This window comes from Papio anubis, chromosome 17, assembly GCF_008728515.1.
Source record: "Papio anubis isolate 15944 chromosome 17, Panubis1.0, whole genome shotgun sequence".
Classification (NCBI taxonomy): Eukaryota; Metazoa; Chordata; class Mammalia; order Primates; family Cercopithecidae; genus Papio; species Papio anubis.
The window spans coordinates 50,860,024-50,880,097 of NC_044992.1; the positions used below are offsets into that span (position 1 = coordinate 50,860,024).

Here is a 20,074-nt window from a genome sequence, read left to right on the forward strand (position 1 = left end):
CCCAAGTAGCTGGGACCACAGGTGCACACCACCACGCCCAGCTCATTTTTATACTTTTAGTAGAGATGGAGTTTCACCACATTGGCCAGACTGGTCTTGAACTCCTGACCTCAAGTGATCCCACTCGCCTTGGCCTCCCAAAGTGTTGAGATTACAGGCGTGAGCCACTGTGCCTGGCTGTGTAAGGTTTTTATAACATAAAATAACAAATTTGTTTTGAAACTATTACAGCCACACAGTGTATCACCAGTGGATAGCAGCAGTGGATAGCCACAGGATATCACCAGTGGATAGCAGCTGAAGAGCATCTTTTTCAGATACTTCAATACTGTTTATCTGATTATGTTAAACCCCTAAACTTTAGGCAGTATGTGCAGATGATTCCAAGTTTCTTTTCTTTTTTTTTTTTTTTTTTTTTTTTTGAGGCAGAGTCTGGCTCTGTCGCCCAGGCTGGAGTGCAATGGTGCGATCTCTGCTCACTGTAAGCTCTACCTCCCGGGTTCACGCCATTCTCCTGCCTCAGCCTCCCAAGTAACTGGGACTACAGGCACCCACCACCATGCCCAGCTAATATTTTTGTATTTTTAGTAGAGACGGGGTTTCACCATGTTAGCCAGGATGGTCTGGATCTCCTGACCTTGTGATCCGGCCACCTTGGCCTCCCAAAGTGCTGGGATTACAGGCGTGAGCCACCGTACCCAGCCAAATCCAAGTTTCTTAAAGAGGAATTCTCTGGCACTGACGGCCTCCAGCAGTGATAGGAAAGCAAACCTACCATGCAAATCTAACATCCTCCAACCAGGCAACCAGCTCTCTCCCACACTCCCACTTCTGCCACTGTCCTTACCACTCATCCTGTACATTTCAGCTTCCAGTACTACACATTCTCACCACAGTACCCTCCATGCTATAGCTGCCATACCAAGCACACTCGATCTGTGTATGAATGAAATGCCTCTATTTCCTTTACCAGTATGTCTCACAGGAGAACAGATTATGAGACACACATTCTTAGCCTTTAGCCTCCTCAACCAGTAGTTAACAGGCTGCAGCCACTGAACTCATATTGAAGTGCTTGAGCAATTTTCAAATTTTCAAAGCACCAAACAGAAATCAGCAATGAGCTGCTCAGACTTGAATGGCACAGATTCAGTTATCAACTCACTGTGGTAAGGCTGTTTATACCACAATAATTGGATGCTCTAAATAGCAGTAACTCCAAAGGTGTGTGCGTGGTGGTGGTGAGATTATCAGGTGCTGGGTGTAAAGGTGTGTGTGTGTGTATTTGGTGATAAAGGAGAACACCCCAAAACAAAGCCAAGGAGACACTGCAAAACTGTCCATGCTGCATCATACATGTAAGCTCTCTGTACCACGCTCTTCTGTGGTTCAGTATCCTTTCAATCTAGGTGGCAATTTCTGCCATTCTCACTAGTCTCCTGTGTTCCAGCCTCATTCTGGCAAACAAAATGAGCAGTACACATGCCATCAGTTTGGGAAGTCCCAGCATTAGGAACCCATGAGTGGATAAAGCCTCAGGCTTTCTTCCAGCTCAGCTACCACAGGCAGGTGGGGCACTCTAGACAAGTCACTTGGCCTCAGTGGAACTCATTCTCTATTCTGAAAAAGTTTTGAAAATTATAATCAAGGCCGGGTGTGGTGACTCATGCCTGTAATCCCAGGCATGGGAGTTACCGAGAAGGGTGGATCACTTGAGATCGGGAGTTCAAGACCAGCCTGACCAACATGGAGAAACCCAGTCTCTACTAAAAATACAAAATTAGCCAGGCATGGTGGCACGTGCCTGTAATCCCAGCTACTCGTGCAGCTGAGGCAGGAGAATCAGCTGAACCCGGGAGGCGGAGGCTACAGTGAGCCGAGATCGCGCCATTGCACTCCAGCCTGGGCAACAAGAGCAAAACTCCATCTCAAACAAAAAATTATAATCAAAAGCATTCCTTAGGCACTCCAAGGAAGGGTTAAGGGGTGAGATCTGTGAGACCGAGGGCAGGGCTCTGAGACCCCTACCCCTGCCTGAACCAGATCTGCCCAAGTGCTTCACTTATTAGCCTCCCTTAAAATGCCATCTAAACACAGCTTTTTTTTTTTTTTTTTTAAAAGAGACAGCATCTTGCTGTCACCAGGTTGGAGTGCATCCTGGAGTGCACTGGTACAATCACAGCTCACTGCAGCCTCAACCTTCCTGGCTCAAGTGATCCTCGCACCTCACTCTCCCAAGTAGCTGGCACTACAGGCATGTACCATCGCATCTGTCTAATTTTTTTTAACTTATTTTTTGTAGAGACGGGGGTCTCACTATGCCACCCAGAATGGTCTTGAGCTCCTGCCTCGGCCTCGCAAAGTGCTGGGACTACAGGTGTGAGCCACTGCACCTGGCCTAAATAAACTAAGGCTCCGAAAGCAAACATGGCACTTCTGGAAATCATATACTCCAATCTCACCTCCAGATTTAACTATCCAAGGATCAAGCTAACATTTATACTAACATTTACAGAGCACTTTCTAAGTATTAGGCTTTTAAAATATCTTATTAACCCTTCATACCAATCCTAGGAGATGGATATTATTTCCACATTTACAGTTGGGAAATTTAAGGCTAAGAAAGATGAAATGACTTATCCAGGAACAACATGAGGAATGAAGTTATCAAAGTCCTTGTTCTGTTTTCCATAACTCACTGCCTGCCTTTCCAACGACACTAACTCCACCTCTTGAACTGCTTAACCAGCTCCACATTATTTTAGCAACTAAAACTTAGGAGTTAAAAGTGCTTCCTGCCAAACCCAGTTGATACTTCCCCCCATTTACAAAATTAAGACTAGTAGTGGGGACAGGAAGATGTGGGACACACAATGAAGAGCTTCCTCCCAGGCTTGCTGTTTCCCACTAATTAATCACCTCCACTCCTTTCATCATATCTCTTAGGCTTTCTAGATCTTACAAGGTCTCTTCCCTTCTCCCTTTCTCACCTTCTCTAAGTCTACATTCCCATGTAGGCTAAATCAAAGGCTGTTTTTTTTTTTTTTTGAGACGGAGTCTCGCTCTGTCGCCAAGGCTGGAGTGCAGTGACGCTCTCTCACTCACTGCAAGCTCCGCCTCCCGGGTTCACGCCATTCTCCTGCCTCAGCCTCCCAAGTAGTTGGGACTACAGGCGCCCGCCATCACGTCCGGCTAATTTTTTGTATTTTTAGTAGAGACGGGGTTTCATTGTGGTAACCAGGATGGTCTCGATCTCCTGACCTCGAGATCCGCCCGCCTCGGCCTCCCAAAGTGCTGGGATTACAGGCGTGAGCCACCGCGCCCGGCCAAAGGCTCAGTTCTTTAAATCAAGTTCTGACCAGAGGCAGGTGGATCTGAGTTTACTTCTCAGCTCGCCAACCATTTGTGCCTCCAAACAGTCCTGTAACAAATGGTTCTATGTATGTGACTATAGCCTTTTCCCCACACTCCACCTACACACCACTCCAAACCCTGGACCCCCTTCTTAAAATACACCCTGCACTATATTTCTGGATGAGTCCTTGGGGGTGAAAAGAGAGGGTAAATAGTAGGAAGAAGAGACTCTAAAGGGAAAGGTCAAACCAGACAGACATCCCGTCTTAGGGGTACTTTGGATCCTCTCCCCTGGGGCCTCTAAAGGACGCACAAACCTGAGACATGAGTGATGGTTAAAAAAATTTGGGTTTTATTGTTTTTGCTAAATAATACTAAAAAAAAAAAAATTCATTTTGAAGGCAGGGCTTGAATTATTTAATTTTGATCCATTTATTTAATTAAAAAAAAAGGAAGGGGAAAGAGATCATGGCCAAAAAAATAGTAGTTAACCCCCACCCCACCCCCAAAGCTCTAGCCAGTCATGTGAGCTTCACCCACATTCCACTCAGTGCCTGATATTCGGATGGTGGCATGCTCTGCCCCATGAGACTGCCTGAAGGCACGGGGCAATGGGTGCCAATTTTAGCTCTCAGCAGGTTAGTCAACCAGACAAACTGGTGGGCTAAAGTCCAGAAATTCTTTCCAGGTTTTCTGCTCATTGGCTGAGCACATACAAACTGTCATAAGCTTGTAAAATTTAAGGTGAGTTGGGGTGGAGCATAAGAGCAAGAGGATAGCAGGAGAAGAGAAATTACGGGTCACCCAAGCTTTTTCCTGGGTTGTGGCTCTGGATATAGATTTAAAGAGAGGTCAGAGTAAATGGACTCCAGGTTTCTTATCAAAGAAAACGATCCCTCAAAGAGGAGCTGAGATGTGCCATGCAAAAGAGTTCTTCCTGCAGAGGCACAGGAGAAAGGGCAGCTGACTCTCTCTTGTGGAGTGGCGAGGAAGTTCTTCTAGTACCATGAAGTAAGACAGGCAGAGGGAGAATCCTGAGGTTTGGGCCAAATGTGAGACTGGTACACACACAGTTAAAGACTGAAAAGCCATCAGGAACCCTCAAAGCCAAATTCTATCTGCACACTGGCTCTACAAAGTTCACAGCAAGAATCTCTTGCACCAAGTCAAGTTAGTGGCCTGGCTACAGACGGTGGGGAGGGCAATACATTTTTATTTTCAGAGGGATGAGGTGGGAAGAATAGCCATGATCTAGTAAAAAGAGACCTGCAAGAAGCAGAAAATATTTAGAGAACATTTTAATATATATTTTCATATATATATTTAAAGTTAAGAAAAATAAAACTAATTCAAGCCATGCCCTGTGCAAAAAAAAAAAAAAAAAAAAAAAAAAAAAGGAAAAGAAAACAAAGAAAAATTTAAAGTGAGACCTTTGCTGCTCTGGTCTCAACTTAAGAATCACAGTCAGCTTGTTACTTTTATTTTGGAAGAAAAGATGTAAAAGTTTCTTTCAATCATTCAGAAGGCAAGTGTAGCCACTTATAAAAACAGAATGGCAGGAACAGACTAGGAAAGGAAAGTTGGAAGTAAAAGGGCAGAGTGGGAAAAGAATTTTCAAAAATAAAATTAACAAGGTGACTGTTCCAGAAGAGGGCTGTGAAAAGGACATGGTGGACCGAAGTCTGTTAGTCAAGTAATGATTCAACTTTTAAATTATTCTCTTGTTCTTTTTTGTTGGGTGTTTTGTTTGTTCAAGTCTAAGATTTGGAAATGCTGACCCTTTGTTAAGAGCCAACAGGACATATAGGATCCCTTCCCTCCCCCGGCCTGCCTCCGCTGAAGCCACCACCAGCGCCTCCTTGGCTGGATGCTGGAAGAGTCCTCCATGTGTACGGACTCAGGATGACAGGGCAGCCTCCTTCTGTGGTTGCTGGGCTTGTGAACGTTGCAGTATCTTTTGGCTTTCCACGTCTCTAAAATGTTTTTCAACCTGAAAAAGACCAGGCAACACAGGTGAATAAAGGAGATGGGCAAGAAAGGTCTCCCGAACAATCCAACCCAGGTTTCCACAGCCCCATCCTGGCTGTCCAGCCCATGTACTATCCAGGCACCTTTGCCCTTGCTGTCTATTGGCCTTCCCAACCACAAGGTAGGCCAGGGCCTCCTGCTGCAGCTACATTTTTTTTGCAGTTTCCACTAAGATTGGCTAGAAGAAGGTGAATCTACAAACTAAACTATAAAATACAATGAGGGGAGATAATCATGACCTAAACTCCTACTCTCTGCTATACACAAGTACAAAATGAAAAGCTGGTGGGGGGATTACAGTCTTATCATACCTCCTACATCTATAATGTTGGTCTCTCAATGTTCCTCAGAGGAAAAAAAAAAAAAGCAGGAGTGTTTTGTAAGTTTGTTTTAACAAATGCTAAGTCCAATGACATATGCAGGGCCAGAGACACCATCAGCAACTGATTTATACCAACCAGATCTTTCTAGAAGGGTATCTGCAGCTAAGAAAAACCCAGTATGGGGGCCAGGCATGGTGGCTCATACCTGCAATCCCAGCACTTTGGGAGGCCGAGGTGGGTAGATCACTTCAGGTCAGGAGTTCGAGACCAGCCTGGCCAACATGGTGAAACCCCATCTCTAGCCGGGTGTGGTAGAATATGCCTGCAGTCCCAGGTACTCGGGAGGCTGAGGCAGGAAAATCGCTTGAACCCGGGAGGCGGAACTTGCAGTGAGCCGAGATCGCGCCACTGCACTCCAGCGTGGGCGACAGAGCGAGACTCTGTCTCTAAAAAAGAAAAACTCAATATGGGATGAGAGAAACTGCTCGGGCCCAACACCACGGAACAGCCTTGCTAATTCCAAAAAGCCAGCAAAGGACATAGGGTCACCCACTCACTTCACTCCATATCACCCAGTGGTTCCATTCCCACAGGAGTAGCCAAGCCACAGCTGCAGAGCCCCACAGTGCAGGGAGGCCAGACAGTGATGCTACAGGAGGCAGAGACTGTAGCACAATGTCCTGCTCTGGTGCTAAAGACTGAAGGCCCGAGGAACCATCCTCTCTCCCCTAAAGTTTCAAGGCTCCTTTACTTACTATTTTGCGTACATGGCTCAGTGCACTCCCCTCTTTGCCTTTACAGTTTTCCACTTGATATGGGGGTGTAATAACAACTTCTTCCATGACTACGATGTTTTTTTCTTGCCATTTACAGTCTTTAATGCTGGAAGGAGAAGACAGCAGGCGAAATGTAACCTCTTGGGGGCATCCCACATCTCCTGTCTGATGAATAAATAACTCCAGACGGCTGATCCCAAGTTCCCAGCTCACCACTCAGCCAACAACTAGACACCAGCAGCCCATATAGTAGCCAAGAAACATTCCTTGGGTGCCACTGGCTAGAAAAGCAATGAAACTCATGCACATTTATTCTTGGGAGAGCCCAGAAATTGTTACTCTGAAGCATCAGAGACCTGGAGAGTCATAAAAATGTGATGGTAGCCTCAAGAATCCAAACTAAGATAGTAGCCTAGGGCAGAGGCTGGCAAACTTTTTCTCTTGAGGATCTCTTAACAAACATTTTAGGCTTTGCAGGCCATATCGTCTGTTACAACTAGCACTGAGTTCTGCCACAGTTGTGCAAAAGTAGCCATGGACAATAGGTAAAACAGAGGAGCAGATCTGGTGTGCTGGCATAGTTTGCCAACCATTGGCCTAGCGAGAAACACCACCTTTAGAAAGACAGGAGAACAGGCTGGGCGTGGTGGCTCACACCTGTAATCTCAGCGCTTTGGGAGGCTGAGGCGGGTAGACTGCTTGAGTCCAGGAGCTGGAGACCAGCCTGGGCAACATGGCAAAAACTCGTCTCTACTAAAAATACATACAAAAAATTAGCCAGTAGTGGTGGCATGCGTCTGTAGTCCCAGTTACTCCAGAGGCTGAGGTGGGAGAATCACCTGAGCCGGGGAGATCGAGGCTACAGTAAGCTAAAATTGCACCACTGCACTTCAACCTAGGCGATAAAAGTGAGACCCTGTATCAAAAAAAAAAAGAGAGGCTGGGCGTGGTGGCTCACACCTGTAATCCCAGCACTTTGGGAGGCCAAAGAAGGCGGACCATGAGGTCAGGAGATCGAGACCATCCTGGCCAACATGAAGAAACACTGTCTCTACTAAAAATACAAAAATTAGCTGGGCGTGAGGCTGCACGCCTGTAGTCCCACTTACTCGGGAGGGTGAAGCAGGAGAACTGCTTGAACTTGGGAGGCAGAGATTGCAGTGAGCCAAGATTGAACCACTGGACTCCAGCCTGGCGACAGAGTGAGACTCTGACTCAAAAAAAAAAAAAAAAGAGAGAACAAACTCCCCATCTTCTCTGACCCTATCACCCATAATGGGAGCTGCTCTTCAGACTGGCTCTTCTCAATTATCAGACAGTTGGGCACTTGCCAGACTGGGAAAACCCATTCCAGTTCACACTTGAGAAGCCCCAGGGCAGCTGATGCGACTGAGAGTTCCTTCACATACCTGTAAATGTTCAGATACTCACACCACGGCCTCAAACAGCTCTGATGCCAGCTGCCATCTGTGCACCAGATCCAGGGTGGTTAAACAGAGTAACAGAAGGCAGTGTGGGGTGGGGAGCGGGGGTGGAGAGGGGTGTCAAATGTTCCAGTTTTTCAGCAGCTAGGGAAGCTAGTGGAGAGTCAAATGACTTCTGCTGTGACAAAATGTCTTTTTTTTTTTTTTTGAGACAGAGTTTTGCTCTTGTTGCCCAGGCCGGAGTGCAGTGGCAGATCTCGGCTCATTGCAACCTCCACCTCCAGGATTCAAGCGAATCTCCTGCCTCAGCCTCCCGAGTAGCTGGGATTACAGGCATGCACCACCACGCCTGGCTAATTTTGTATGTTTAGTAGAGATGGGGGTTTCACCATGTTGGTCAGGCTGCTCTGGAACTCCCGACCTCAGGTGATTTGTCGCCTCAGCCTCCCAAAGTGCTGGGATTACAGGCGTGAGCCACCGCACCTGACCAACAAAATGTCTTTTAAGAGGTGGTTAAGAAGGTGACCTGCTCTAACTCCGTGTTCATCCCAATCTACATTGGGAAAAGTGATATAATCCAAAACTAAGTTTTACAGACAAGAAACTGAAGACCAGAGAAGACAACTTGTCTGTGATTACACTATTTTTCTGTGTGGAAAGGGGGCTACAGTACCCGCAGCTCTGGATGCCGGCATTTTGCCAATACCCTACCAGCTTCCCCAGTAGACTTTTAGGAGACAACCACCCAAAAGCCTGCCACCAGACAGCACAACCAGGTAGCATTACCCCAGGACAAAAGACCTCTCCGATCCCCCAACTCACGTCTTGTGAATGGTCTGGAAGAGCTGCTGGCCCTCTAGAGAGACACCAGCACTGATTGCATAGGCCTGGCTCAGCTTCTCCTCCTTCTCTGTCCGTGCTTTGCTGGCAAGCTAGGGTGGAAGAGAGGAAAGAGACTCAGAATAGGATTCATCTTCATTCTTCCCAACAGTCAGGACCTAAGCTGAAGAAAGGAGGCCAAGAAAGACTGGTTTGGACAGATTTCTGTTTTCTCAGAAATGAAAAGTGAAACAAATTTTAAAAACCCACAACATACCTGAACAGTTACCAGTATTCCAAGAAAATGTTCCTTCCTTCCTTCTAATACTTACTGCATACCTACCATGTGCCAGACATTCACTATGCTAGGCTAAATACAGCCTGAAGTGGGTGGGGGAGACAAACTATAAAAAAGTAACTGAAAACAAGGTAACTTCAGACAGTGATAAGCACTAGGAAGAAAATAAAGCACTTTTAAAATTATAGAGTGTGGCTGGGGGACTATGTGATGGCAAATGATGGTCAGAGATTTAAAACTATATACATTTCCAACCAGGGGTGGTGGCTCATGCTTGTAAATCCAAGCACTTTGGGAGGCCGAGGCAGGTGGATCACATGGTCAGGAGCTCAAGACCAGCCTGGCCAAGATGGTTGAAACCCTGTTTCTATTAAAAATACAAAAAAAAAAAAAAATTAGCTGGGCATGGTGGGGGACTCCTATAATTCCAGCTACTTGGGAGGCTGAGGCAGAGAACTGCTTGAACCCAGGAGGAGATGGTTGCAGGGAGTCAAGATCGTGCCACTGCACTCTAGCCTGGGTGACAGAGCAAGACTCGATCTCAAAAAAAAAAAATATATATATATATATATATATATTCACACACACACACACACACACACACACACACACTTTTAACTGGCTGTATCACTGAGGTCAGGAGTTCGAGACCAGGCTGGCCAACATGGTGAAACCCCATCTCTACTAAAATTACAAAAATTAGCCGGGCATGGTGGTGCACGCCTTTAATCCCAGCTACTCAGAAGGCTGAGGCAGCAGAATCACTTGAACCCAGCAGGCAGACGTTGCGGTGAGCCGAGGTCATGCTACAGTACTCCAGCCTGGGCAAAGAAGAGAGACTCTGTCGCTTAAAAAAATATATATATATACATACACACACACACACACACACACACACACACGCGCGCGCGCGCATAATTTCCATTTCAAGATGAAAATAAGGAATGTTTATGAGCTGTTGTGCTAGAGCCTCCAGTTTAAAAATTAATACATACTACACCTTCACAGACCACAATTTGAGCCTCTAAAAACTCTTACAGGACATTATCTGTGCTCACATAAGGAGCCAGGATTCAAGTAAATCTAACCATAAACGCTGTCCACCTTTGCTTCAGCTAAAGGCAACCCTGTCCCGTTTTTGAGAAAAAGGAAGAGTCTGAATTCTACGTCATCTCTGTTCCTTCACTGCCCTCTGGTGGAACAATCCACAAACTGATCAAAAGAAAATCTAGTAAAATCTGGTAGTCTACTACAATCTGGTAAATTCTACCCTGTCAATCCCTATCACCTCTCCAGCACATTTCTGATCCCCACCCCACACTACTGGATGCCAGAGATTCCAGAGGCACAAATTTGTTTGAGTGTAAGACAAAACAAATGTGCCAGACAAGGTAGTTAAAACAAAAGCAAACAATGCATCTTAAAAGTCCAACAAATAATCTGGAGACTTTTCAGACCCATGAACATAAACAGCTGAGTCTAACAATGCTGCAGCACATGTGCAAACACACACAAAAACACACAATTTGTCCTCAAACATCAGTTCCTTAAATAAGAAGAGGCACTGGCCGGGCGCGGTAGCTTATGCCTGTAATCCCAGCACTTTGAGATGCCAAGGCGGACGGATCACCTGAGGTCAGGAGTTCGAGACCAACCTGGTCAACATGGTGAAACCCTGTGTCTACTAAAAATACAAAGATTAGATGGGTGTGGTGGTGCGTGCCTTTAATCCAAGCTACTCGGGAGGCTGAGACAGGAGAATCGCTTGAACCCGGGAGAAGGAGACTGCAGTGAGCCGAGATCACACCACTGCACTCCAGCCTGGGCGACAGAGCAAGACACCATCTCAAAAAAAAAAAAAGCGGGGGGGACCATACCTACAGCATGTTCCAAAAGTACCTTGATGCTTGGAATCTTCAAACATTTATATTCTGCTTTTACAGTGATCCATCAAACCATAAACCAAGCATAGCTTTTTTTTCTTGAGATTGAGTTTCGCTCTTGTTGCCCAGGCTGGAGTACAACGGCGTGATCTCAGCTCACTGCAACCTCCACCTCCCAGGTTCAAGCGATTCTCCTGTCTCAGCCTCCTGAGTAGCTGGGATTACAGGCGCACACCACCACCCCCAGCTATTTTTTTTTTTTTTTTTTAGACAAAGTCTTGCTCTGTCGCCCAGGCTGGAGTGCAGTGGCGCAAGCTCTGCTCACTGCAAGCTCCGCCTCTGGGTTCACGTCATTCTCCTGCCTCAGCCTCCCGAGCAGCTGGGACTACAGGTGCCTGCCACCATGCCCGGCTACATTTTTTTGTATTTTTTTAGTAGAGATGGGGCTTCACTATGTTAGCCAGGATGGTCTCGATCTCCTAACCTCGTGATCCATCCACCTCGGCCTCTCAAAGTGCTGGGATTACAGGCATGAGCCACCACGCCCGGCCATTTTTTTGTATTTTTAGTAGAGACAGGGTTTCACCATGTTGGCCAGGCTGGTCTCCAACTCCTGACCTCAGGTGATCCACCCGCCTCAGCCTCCCAAAGTGCTGGGATTTCAGGCATGAGCCACCGCGCCCAGCTCCAAGCATAGTTTTATAGCAGGGGAAGTAAACCAAGTGTCTAATTCTTTGTTTATAAAATTAAGCACTTTGTCAAGGCTTAAGTTTGACTATGAAAAAAAAGGAGGCCTTCGACTGCCATGTGGCACTGGGTATTCTTGTCCTTGCAAGTTTCAAAGACTGTCTTAGGAAGGAGGAGCGGGTGTGAGCACAGAAGGCCAGCTCATGCTGTCATTTCAGCCTCCCTGGGTAAGAGAGGGAAGATGGCAAAACTCTGCAGTGATCTGAAGCCAGAGCTCCTTTTTCACAGGATCTCTAGGACGTGGAGAGAAACAAATACAGCAGCAATATATATATAATCTTTCAAGACTGGCTGCCATTCTGGCCCCACCAGGCTATAACTTTACAGACAAATAAACACACAGGCTGACAGCATTCGAAGCAGTGGCAATCCCAACTGTAGCAAGAAAGCCTTTTAGCCTCTATGTAGTATCTATGGAAAGAGAGCTGCTGATGATGTATTTTAAGCAGCAACAAGCAACGCTTACTCAAGCACCAAAAAAACCCTGGTAACAAGGAGAAGTTTCCTTTTTTTTTTTTTTTGAGACGGAGTCTTGCTCTGTGGCTCATGCTGGTACAGTGGTGCGATCTCAGCTCACTGCAACCTAAGAAGGAGTTTCCTGGAATCTTGCTTTCCAAACAATGCCTTAAGAAAATCTGAATTCGGCCAGCACTGTGGCTCACGCCTGTAATCCCAGAATTTTGGGAGGCTGAGGTGGGAGGATCACTTAAGCCAAGTAGTTACAGACCAGCCTGGGCAACATAGTGGGCAACATAGTGGGACCCTCTCTCTATTAAAAAAAAAAAAAAACATCTTCAAGGAAAGAAGGAAAAACTGGAGGGTGGCAGAGCTCCTGGGAAGCATCTAGTGGTCAGGCAGGCATTTACCTTACAAGCAGACTGGAGGATCTCACTTTGAAACCTCAATCCCCTTTAAAAACATTTATTCCTGAAAATCAAAATCATCTCCGAATGCTGGGTCAGAGAAAGCTGCTTCTATAAAGCTTGTGTTGACTAGATAGTCTGAACGCTCAAAGAGTAAAATGTCTTTGTCACCTACATAGTAGCTTAAAAACATAACATCACCCCATTTAGTAAGAGAAAAGAGTTGGCTCAGGAAACCAGGCATCTATGTAGAATGTTTAAGAATGGAACTGACAAATTAAGCTAGAGAAGGGGAGGAAAAAAAGCTGGAAGAAGAGCCACTTGAATTTTTGCCAGAGAGAAAATAAAATGGATATAAATCTCAGCCAGAAGTGATTCTTTAGACAGGCTGAGTAACAATGACACACTGGTTATAGAACGATTTCAAAATACACCCCCTACCCCCGCCAAAATACCAGTTGTGCAAGTGCAATCTCCCCTAAACGCTCCAAAAGCAAAGGAGAATGGATTAGACAATTCTCCATTTCAATCCTAATGCAAACAGATCCCAAATGCTAAATGATGTAAGGGGGCACTTGGAAAAGTCAGCAGAAATGACTGTAAGCTGACTACGTATTTTCAGTTTGCCCCCAATATCCCCAACCTATAGTAATGCTTTAAGGATCTAGACTGAGCTACAGGGATCTGCTTTTAACAGGAAGCTGTACAAATGTGATAAAATCTCCCAGAGAGGACCCCATCAATTAGGAGTCCCCATCAATGGGGGAGACCGCTGTCAAGAAAAGAAATTGGGGGTGGGGAGAGGAAGATTACCTTGTCCTTTTTTTAGTTATGAAAACTCATACAGAACATGAATATGCCTTCTTTTGTAAAGCAAATGATTATCACTCTACCCTCAATTTAGCTACCGTACAAATCTAAACTTTCCCACATATTTTTGCAAATGACTATATACCTATAAATGGCCCAATTATTCCAAGTTAGTAAGTTTATAGTTTTTGTCAAACCACTGGAGAGAACCAATAAAAGCTGCCCTCAGTAGAGAAAGTGTAGAATGTGCCTTTTAGGCTTGGGAGGGCCACCAAGATTACTTTTTAAAATCTTTCTTTTTTTTGAGACGAAGTCTTGCTCTGTCACCCAGGCTAGAGTGCAGTGGTGCAGTATTGGCTCACTGCAACCTCTGCCTCCCAGGTTCAAGCGATTCTCCCGCCTCAGCCTCCCAAGTAGCTGGGATTACAGGTGCTCAGCACCACGCCTGGCTAATTTTTGTATTTTTAGTAGAGACAGGGTTTCACCATGTTGGCCAGGCTGGTCTCCAACTCCTGACCTCATGATCTGCCCGCCTCGGCCTCCCAAAGTGCTGGGATTACAAGAGTGAGCCACCACGCCTGGCCTTAAATCTATTTCTACAGTTTTTCCTTTACTAGATAGTTCATATAAATTGAACCATACAATATGTTGATTTCTATAGTTTTTCCTTTACCAGATATTTCATATAAATGGAATCATACAATATGTTGACTTATGTCTCTGGCTTCTTTCACTCAGCATATGTCTGAGGTTCATCCATTTTGTTTCATATACCAATAGTTTTTTAAATTGCTAGGTAGCATTCCACTATGAGGATACAGTTCTATCTTTTATATATTCATTCACTAGTTGATGGACAATTGATCAAAATCTGAATTGTTTCAGTTTTGTTTTTTGTGTTTTCTGAAACAGAGTCTCACTCTATCACCCAGGCCGGAATGCAATGACACAATCTCAGCTCACTGCAACCTCCACCCACTGGGCTCAGGCAAACCTCCCACCTCAGCTTCCCAAGTTAACTGGGACCACAGATGCACACCACCACGCCTGGCTAAGTTTTAGTATTTTTTTGTAGAGATAGAGTTTAACCATGTTGCCCAGGATGGTCTTGAACTCCTGAGCTCAAACGATCCACCCACTTTGGCCTCCTAAGGTGCTGGGATTACAGACATGAGCCACCCTAGCCGGCTGTTTCCAGTTTTTGGCAGCAATCACACACAAGTCTTTGTGCATGTAAAAGTAAAAACATTTTACTTTTTAAAAGTAAGAAGTCTCTGTGTGTGGACATGTTTTTACTTTTGTTGAGTAGATACCTAAGAGTAGAATTTCTGGGTCATATGGTAAATGTTTAATTTTTAAAGTAATTGTCTTCCTCAATTAAAGTTTCCTCAAAAACAAAACAAAAGGCAGTGGCTCACACCTGTAATCCCAGCACTTTGGGAGGCTGAGGCAAGTGGATCACAAGGTCAGGAGATCGAGACCATCCTGGTTAACACGGTGAAACCCCGTCTCTACTAAAAATGCAAAAAATCAGTCAGGCATGGTGACGGCCACCTGTAGTCCCAGCTACTGGGGAGGCTGAGGCAGGAGAATGGCGTGAACCCAGAAGGCAAGCTTGCAGTGAGCCGAGATCCCGCCACTGCACTCCAGCCTGGGGAACAGAGCCAGATTCTGTCTCAAAAAAAAAAAAAAGGAACTGTCAAATTGTTTTCTACAGTGGTTGTAACATTTTACATTGTCACCAGTAATGTTTGATAGTTTTTTGGTTTTTATTGACAGTCTCTCTCACTGTCGCCTGGGCTGGAGGGCAATGGTGAGATCTTGGCTCACTGCAACCTCCGCCTCCGGGGTTCATGCGTTTCTCCTGCCTCAGCCTCTCGAGTAGCTGGGATTACCGGCGCCCGTTACCACGCCTGGCTAATTTTTTGTATTTTTAGTAGAGATGGGGTTTCACTATGTCAGCCAGGCTGGTCTTGAACTCCTGACCTCATGATCTGCCCGCCTCAACCTCCCAAAGTGCTGGGATTACAGGCATGAGCCACAGCGCCCAGCCCTAATGTTTGATAGTTCTAAATCTGCCACCTACTCACCAATACTGGGTACTGTTAGCCTTTCTGATCTCAGCCATTTTAGCAGAAGTGTAGCAGTTTCACACTGTAGTTTTCACATGTACTTCCTTTATGTCTACTGATATCAAGCATCTTATGTGCTTATTTGTATTTACTGCATCTTTTCTGATACAGTATTCAAAGCTTTTGCCCAGTTTTTAATTGGACTGGCTTTTTTTTTGAGATGGAGTCTCGCTCTGTCACCCAGACTGGAGTGCAGTGGTGCCATCTTGGCTCAGTGCATCCTCTGCCTCCCAGGTTCAAGCAATTCTCCTGCCTCAGCCTCCCGAGTAGCTAGGACTACAGGCCCCTGCCACCACGCCCAGCTAATTTTTGTATTTTTACTAGAGAGTGGGTTTCACCATGTTGGTCAGGCTGGTCTCCAACTCTCGACCTCAGGTGATTCACCTGCCTCGGCCTCCCAAAGTGCTGGGATTACAGGCATGAGCCACCATGCCCAGCCTGGACTGTCTTATTATCATTATTATTATTTTCTTTTTTTTTTCTTAGACGGAGTCTCACTCCGTCGCCCAGGCTGGGGTGCAGTGGCCGGATCTCAGCTCACTGCAAGCTCCGCCTCCCGGGTTTACGCCATTCTCCTGCCTCAGCCTCCCAAGTAGCTGGGACTACAGGCGCCCGCCACCTCGCCCGGCTAGTTTTTGTACTTTTTTAGTAGAGACGGGGTGTCACCATGTTAGCCAGGATGGTCTCGATCTCCTGACCTCGTGATCCACCCGTCTTGGCCTCCCAAAGTGCTGGGATTACAGGCTTGAGCCACCGCTCCTGGCCTATTTTCTTTTTTGAGATGGGTCTTGCTCTGTTGCCCAGGCTGGAGTGTACTGTCACAATCATGGCTCACTGCAGCCTTGACCTCCTTGGCTAACACAATGCTCCCACCTCAGCCTCCCGAGCAACTGGAACCACAAGCAAGGACCACCATGCCTGGCAGGTTTTTTGTTTTATCATTTTATGTAGTGATGGGGTCTCCCTATGTTCCCCAGGCTGGTCTCAAACTCCTGATCTCATATCATCCTCCCATCTCAGCCTCCCAAAGTGCTGGAATTACAGGCACAAACCACCATGCCCAGCTTGCCTTATTAAGAGTTCTTGGCTGGGCGTGGTCACTCACACCTATAATCCTAGCACTTTGGGAGGCTGAGGAAGGCAGATCACTTGAGCCAGGGGTTTGAGACCAGTGTAGATAACAGAGACAGTGTCTGTATTAAATATACACACACACACACAAATAAAAACAGTTCTTTATATATTCTAGACACAAGTGCTCCATAAGATATATGTTTTGCAGATTATTTCTCCCAGTCTATGGCTTGTCTTTTCATTTTCTTTCTTTTTTTTTTTTTTTTGAGGCCGAGGTCTCGCTCACAATTGCCCAGGCTGGAGTGCAGTGGCGGATCTCATTTCTGCAAGCTCACGCCTCCCCAGGTTTGTGCCATTCTCCTGCCTCCAGCCTCCCGAGGTAGCTGGGACTACAGGCCAGCCACCCTCAGCCCGGGCTAGTTTTTTGTATTTTTAGTAGAGCGGGGTTTCACCGTGTTGTAGGATGGTCTCGATCTCTGACCTGCGTGATCTGCCGTCTTGGCCTCTCCCAAAGTGCTGGGATTACAGGCGTGAGCCACCGTGCCCGGCTTTTCATTTTCTTTATGCAGCAAAACATAGAAAATTTTTTTCCAGGCCAAGGACAGTGGCTCATGCCTGTAATCCCAGAACTTTGGGAGGCCAAGGTAGGCAGATCACTTGAGCCCAGGAGTTCGAAACCAACCTGGTCAACATAGCGAAACCCCATCTCTACAAAAATTACAAAAATCAGCCAGGCATGGTGACATGTGCCTGTAGTCCCATCTACTTGGGAGGCTGAGGCAGAGCAATTGCTTGAACCCAGGAGGCAGAGGTTTCAGTTAGCCAAGCTTGCGCCACTGCAATCTAGCCTGGGTGATAGAGAGAGAGACTATCTCAGGGAAAAAAAAAAAAAGTTTACCATAAAAAGCCCATGACTATCACCCATACTACACTCATTTTCAACGCAAACACGATAGCTGCTGGCCTCACTATCAATCAGTTAGGAGCACTAACTGGTTAGCATCTCAAAGAATAAAAAGTACCAAGTTTAAGAACAGCCTGGGTTCAGGCAAACCAAGAAGCATAAACCTACAAATATTTGTTACTAATGTGCATATGGCTTACTCTTGAAATCACTGCACATGACAACCTGTGCTTACCTGGCTCTCCTTTCATTCTGCATGATTCCCAGTGAAAACACAGTCCTTGTATACTAACCAGTGCTTCCTCCTGTGCCCGTTTTATATATAGCACCTTGATGTGGGCAAAGGAGAAAAGTATATGCATTCAATACCAAAGCACATCAATATTAAAAGGCTTCTAGGCTGGGCGCGATGGCTCATGCCTATAATCCCGGCACTTTGGGAGGCCAAGGCAGGAAGATCACTTGAGTTCAGACCAGACTGGCCAACACTGTGAAACCCTATCTCTACCGAAAATACAAAAATAAGCGCCTGGCGTGGTAGTGCACACCTGTAGTCCCAGCTACTTAGGAGGCTGAAGCAGAAGAATCGCTTGAACCCCGGGAGATGGAAGCTGCGGTGAGTTGAGCTTGTGCCACTGCATTCCAGCCTATGTGACAGACACTCTGTCTTAAAAAAAAAAAAAAAAAAAAAAAAAAAAAAGGGCTTCAAATCATGCCTGATGCTGGGTAACCCTTATTTTTGTTTGTTTGTTTGTTTTTTGAGACGGAGTCTTGCTCTGTCGCCCAGGCTGGAGTGCAGTGGTGCGATCTCGGCTCACTGCAAGCTCCACCTCCCGGGTTCACACCATTCTCCTGCCTCAGCCTCCCAAGTAGCTGGGACTACAGGCGCCCACCACCGTGCCTGGCTAATTTTTTTGTATTTTTAGTAGAGACGGGGTTTCACCTTGTTAGCCAGGATGGTCTTGATCTTCTGACCTCGTGATCCGCCCACCTCAGCCTCCCAAAATGCTGGGATTACAGGCGTGAGCCACCGCGCCCAGCCTTGTTTCTTTGTTTTTAAGAGACAGGGTCTCACTCTTCTGCCCAGGCTTGAGTGCAGTGGCACGATCCTAGCGCAATGCAGTCACATACTCCTGGGCTCAAGCCATCTTCCCACCTCAGCCTACTGAGTAGCTGAGACTATAGGCGTATGCCACCACACCCAGCTACTTTTTTTTTTATTTTTGTAGAGACAGGGTCTTGCTATATTGCCCAGGCTGGTCTTCAACTTCTGGCCTCCAGCAATCCCCCCGCCTCAGCCTCCCAAAGTGCTGGGATTAAAGGCATGAGCCACTGTGTCCCGCAAGTGAGTGATTTAATGAACACCAAGGACACACATCTCGTCTGCACACAGTGACATGGAAGGAAAAGGGAGGAGCCAAAAGAACAAAATCCAAGCAACATGCACTTCATCTTGTTATTTAGTCACCAGCTGGGCCATCTTATTTCCACATGCCCAGACCAGGAAGGCACAGGTGCTGTGGGGAATCCAGAGGGATTCCTACTACAAGTATTTAACAGGCTGAGACAGCTGATACAACAAGGGAAGCAGAGAAGCCAGAGAGGAGCCTGCTGGGTGTGACCTACTGACTCCAATGAGCCACTCTCAGTTTGTCTTCTCTGTGTATTTGGGTCTTCCAACCAGCTGCCCTCACAGAGGGCTTAGGAAACACTGCAGCTGCTGCCCGGAACTGTTTGTGATGCCTTCAAGCCTGTCAAGGGATGGCAGACCAGAGTGGCTAAGAACAACTGTCATCGTAAGGGCCCTTGCATGTTCCCTATGTTTCGAATCTGGGATAGGCTTTTGGAAAGTCTTCATTCTTTTTATTTTTTTGAGATGGAGTTTCTCTCTTGTTGCCCAGGCTGGAATGGCATGATCTCAGCTCACGGCAACCTCCACCTCCCAGGTTCAAGCAAGCAATTCTCCTGCCTCAGCCTCCCAAGTAGCTGTGATTACAGACATGTGACACCATGCCCAGCTAATTTTGTATTTTTTTTTTTAGTACAGACGGGGTTCTGCCCCCAGACGGGGGTTTGCCAGGCTGGTCTCAAACTCCTGACCTCAGGTAATCCACCCGCCTCGGCCTCCCAAAGTGTTGGGGTTACAGGCGTGAGCCACTGCACCCGGCCAAAGCCTTCATTCTTAGCTAGCAACAAACAGGCTCTCAAAAATATATCTTGCAAATATCAGCATCCCCAGCTCAACTGTTCCTAGCTGAAAGTTTGTGCCTGAACATTTCTTTTTTCTTTTTTCTATTTTTTTTGAGATAGAGTCTCGCTCTGTTACTCAGGCTGGAGTTCAGTGGCGTGATCTAGGTTCACTGTAACCTCCACCTCCTGGGTTCAAGTGATTCTCCTGCCTCAGCCTCCAGAGTAGCTGGAATTACAGGCACGTGCCACAACACCCAGCTAATTTTTGTATTTTGAGAAGAGATGGGGTTTCACCCTGTTGGCCAAGCTAGTCTCGAACTCCTGACCTTAAGTGATCCGCCCACCTCAGCCTCCCAAAGTGTTGGAATCACAGGCATGAGCCACTGCACCGACTGTGCCTGAACATTTCCAATAAAATACTGTTTCTGGATAGGCGTGGTAGCTCACAC

The 20,074-nt window shown here is 46.4% G+C and overlaps 1 protein-coding gene across 2 annotated transcripts in view; it reads right to left on the minus strand.

The window, feature by feature from the left end:
* Positions 1 to 3,683: 3,683 nt before the first annotated feature.
* The window catches only part of LSM12 (LSM12 homolog), a 36,166-nt gene continuing 19,775 nt past the window's right edge, over positions 3,684 to 20,074 (minus strand). The window contains exons 3-5 of one of the 2 annotated variants that reach the window (XM_009190771.2): positions 8,728 to 8,837; positions 6,461 to 6,587; positions 3,684 to 5,344 (exon numbers count right to left, since the gene is read on the minus strand). In XM_009190771.2, the coding sequence (XP_009189035.1) occupies positions 5,252 to 5,344; positions 6,461 to 6,587; positions 8,728 to 8,837 (330 nt within the window). In that variant the 3' untranslated portion in view covers positions 3,684 to 5,251. Of the gene's footprint in view, positions 5,345 to 5,364; positions 6,152 to 6,460; positions 6,588 to 8,727; positions 8,838 to 20,074 lie in introns of those variants that run through there. The other variant, XM_031657115.1, reaches the window with a different exon arrangement.